A 3,396-nucleotide genomic window follows, 5' to 3' on the forward strand; every position below is an offset into this window, starting at 1 on the left:
TAAAACTTAAAAACACGATACTCGATAAGAGGAAAATAAAAGGCTTTATCAATATCAATTCTTCAGCAACATCATGTAAATAAACATACAAGCAATTGTTCAGCAAATAGAGAGAAGTAAACAATCATAAGGGAACCTAAACAAATACTACGATAAGTATGTCTAATCACTAACGATAAGTATGTCTCATCACTAGAACCTAAACAAATACAAGTTATATCCTTAGAGCCTAAGTACCCATCCACGCTTCCTCTCATTAGACATGGCGATAAACATTTCCCTCCAAGATCCTTAAACTTTTCCAAGGCTTTTCCATAAGCATCATCTGAAATGTCTTCTAGTTCATCGAGAGCATCCACACACTTGGTAAGAGAACAATCCGAGGTTACATGCGAAGTCACACCCTTTCTTTTGAAACTGTGCAGCTTTGGGATGTACCTGAAATGATATATTCATATATCATCAATACAATATAGCCTATAGAACAAAACAGATTGGTTTCCCAAACCACTTAGAAATATTCATTTAGTTTGGGGAACTTTTCAAACAACGTTATAAGACATTAGATAACAGCATAACAAACAGGAAATCAAACAAGATTCTTGAAACGTTATATTGAGCGTGAAAGAATTATTATAAGGTACAAACAGAAAGGTTCAAATAAATTAACACCTGAACCGAAAACTCAATTTCTCAATTGAATCAATCTCATAAGTAATAATCTGAATCGAGTGTATCTAAAATTCAATTAAGCCATACCTTCAGATAATTTTTCCAGACTTCTTCACTTGCAGTAACAGTGTTTGTTTCAGCATTCCAGCCAAATCCGATGTTCTGCAACAGTGAATAGAACTCACGATACATGGCACGCAACCTATGCATCTTTGCCTTTAGTTGGAGAGCTTGAAACGGCTGTTTAGTTATGGAACTCAACTTATACATCATTGAGGACCATGTTCTATTATGAAACACACCATTTGGCATATTTCCTAACGTGAACGTTACATAGCCACAAAAATCTCAAAATGCAGAAATCATAAAATTCACAGCTGCAGAGATCTCAAAATGCATAAATCATAAAATAAAATCCTATAATAGGCATACAATAGGAACTAAGTGAATAAGGACTACTTGGTTTTGACAATGATTACTAGATAAGGACGACGATAAACAAGCTTTACAATCAACAAGTAAATCTATGAGCCATGATTTCGTTTAAGAGAATTAAGTGAATAAGTTCAAATAATGCATCTGAGTAAATCATTTAGTTAACCAAGAAAATGACATAATCTTAATTTTATTACAGAAGTAGTTAACGTTGGCTTTCCAAATTTCATACAAGGAAAATGACATGGGAGTTTTCATTAAAGCTAACATAGCTTGGACACTCGAGATAACCATGTTGCTAAGAACCAATAAAACAAGTTCAAATTGTTTTGATTTAAATCAAAACCTTGTAACCAACCTTGTTTACTTGGTGTGATCCTTTTAGTAACAATATTAATAACATTAACAAAACCAGTACTCAAGAAGTAACTAAGTGACATGGACACAAATGTGAATGAAGTGATTTCATCGTTGAAGGTGCTTCTCTGTAGAAGAATTCTAATAGTCCAACAAGAGTGAACATGTCTGCTATACCAAATATAGCATATTGAAAAGATAACCAAAATAGGCTTATTGGTTTTGATGGGTCTTTTCTTCCTTGGTCTCTTCTTTTAACTTCTATAAAACCAACTATTGTCATTGAAATGGCAGAGAGTACTAGTCCAACACCAACTCTTTGAAGTTGTGTAACACCTAAAGGGTGGTGAGTGATTTTTCTAATAAATGGTACAAAGAAAAGTACATAAATAGGAATCAATGTGCATAAGAAAATAAGTGGGATAACAGGAATGGATGATGCAGGTACTCTAAAGGAACCAAGTTTAAGGTTCATTGCATTCCCTTGTTGTACTGAGAATGTTCGAAGTTGTGCTAAACATATGTTAATTACAATTGTACTTGCCAATATAGGTAACATTCTTGTTAGGATTTTTACTTCTTCAACTTGTGTCACTTGTTAGGGTTCTTAGCTATCTTAAGCTGTCTTAAATCCTATAACAACTTATAGCAATTAGAAGAACAATTTAACGTTATGTTATCTTTTGCTTAAAAATAGCTTATGCAAGCTTATACATATGACAATTATCATGAGTTGTTCTCAACTTATACTCATAAGTTCTTAGTTCTTCAATGTAGCTTATAAAAACAACTTATAGCAATTAGAAGAACAATTTAACGTTATTTTCTCTTTTGCTATAAAAATAGCTTATGCAAGCTTATACATAAGTGCTTATTATGATAAGTGTTTATGCTATAAGCTGCAAAAAAGTTTTTTTTTTATCTAAAAATGAACTCAATCCTGATCTACTTAACCAAAACAACAGCATCAAAATCATAAACAACAACAAAATCATAATCAAAAGTCACAAAAACACACATGACAAGTAATAAATCCAGTGAAAAACGCAATAAATCTAAGTAGAAGAATACAAACGAAATTCAAAATTTCAAAACCAAATCTGGTATGAGATGTAACCTTACAAGGAACATCGAATAAGTGAGGAAAAAATTGTGGAATAGATGAAGAATCGAAGAGCCGATGAAGAAGAAGATCATCAAACCCTAGATCGCGTTTTCGCCATCTTCGCCATTTGGAAGCTCTGTGTTTCACGGTTCTCTGTTTTCATCCAAATGAGAAGAAAATAATCAACCCTAATTTTTTTTAGCAGTATATGAGAATACCCTTGAAATTGTAACATATTTACATATATGCCATTAATGAAAAGTTGCACTTTTCTCCGTGTTTTTAGTTTTCACATATTTCACTCTATTTTGAAAAGAAAAACAGAAAATTAAAAACCAAAACACAATTTACCAGTTTCAGTTTTTTAGTTCCCAAAACTTAAAAAACCAAAACTCTTTTCAAAACTTATATTTTAAAACCAGTTTATCAAACAAGTTTTTAATTTTTAAGTTTTTAAAAACTAGAAAAGAGCTTTTGAAAAGCATTTCAAACAGGCCCTTAGTTTTTCTTTCTTGCTTTTTTTGTTGGAGTATAGTCCCATTTTTCCCATTTAAAAAAAGAAGGAAGTTGCGCTTTGACGTGTCGGTAGTCACACTTGGTAAAATAGAAATTCAAACATGTTGAGCTAAAAAATACTTACAAGAGCATAGTTGAAGTGATGGTGAGTTGGACGAAATCATAGTGAATGCAATTTTTATAAAAGTTATATTTTATAATTTTGATAAAATTATTATGACGATGTGATTTTGGCATGCACTTATTTTAGTCTCACTTGATATATTAAGCTAAAGCTTGATGTTGATGTCCTACAATGATTTAGTCTCAGC

The 3,396-nt window shown here is 31.8% G+C and overlaps 1 protein-coding gene across 1 annotated transcript; it reads right to left on the reverse strand.

The window, feature by feature from the left end:
- On the reverse strand, window positions 1-2,749 carry LOC25489220 (uncharacterized). The gene is made up of 3 exons (XM_013605114.3): window positions 2,587-2,749; window positions 760-912; window positions 1-438 (listed from the first exon to the last, which is right to left on the reverse strand). Exons 1-3 carry the CDS (start codon window positions 2,659-2,661, stop codon window positions 343-345), a joined length of 324 nt encoding a protein of 107 aa, XP_013460568.2. The 5' UTR covers window positions 2,662-2,749; the 3' UTR covers window positions 1-342.
- Between the last annotated feature and the right edge of the window lie 647 nt (window positions 2,750-3,396).

This window comes from Medicago truncatula, chromosome 3, assembly GCF_003473485.1.
Source record: "Medicago truncatula cultivar Jemalong A17 chromosome 3, MtrunA17r5.0-ANR, whole genome shotgun sequence".
Classification (NCBI taxonomy): domain Eukaryota; kingdom Viridiplantae; phylum Streptophyta; class Magnoliopsida; order Fabales; family Fabaceae; genus Medicago; species Medicago truncatula.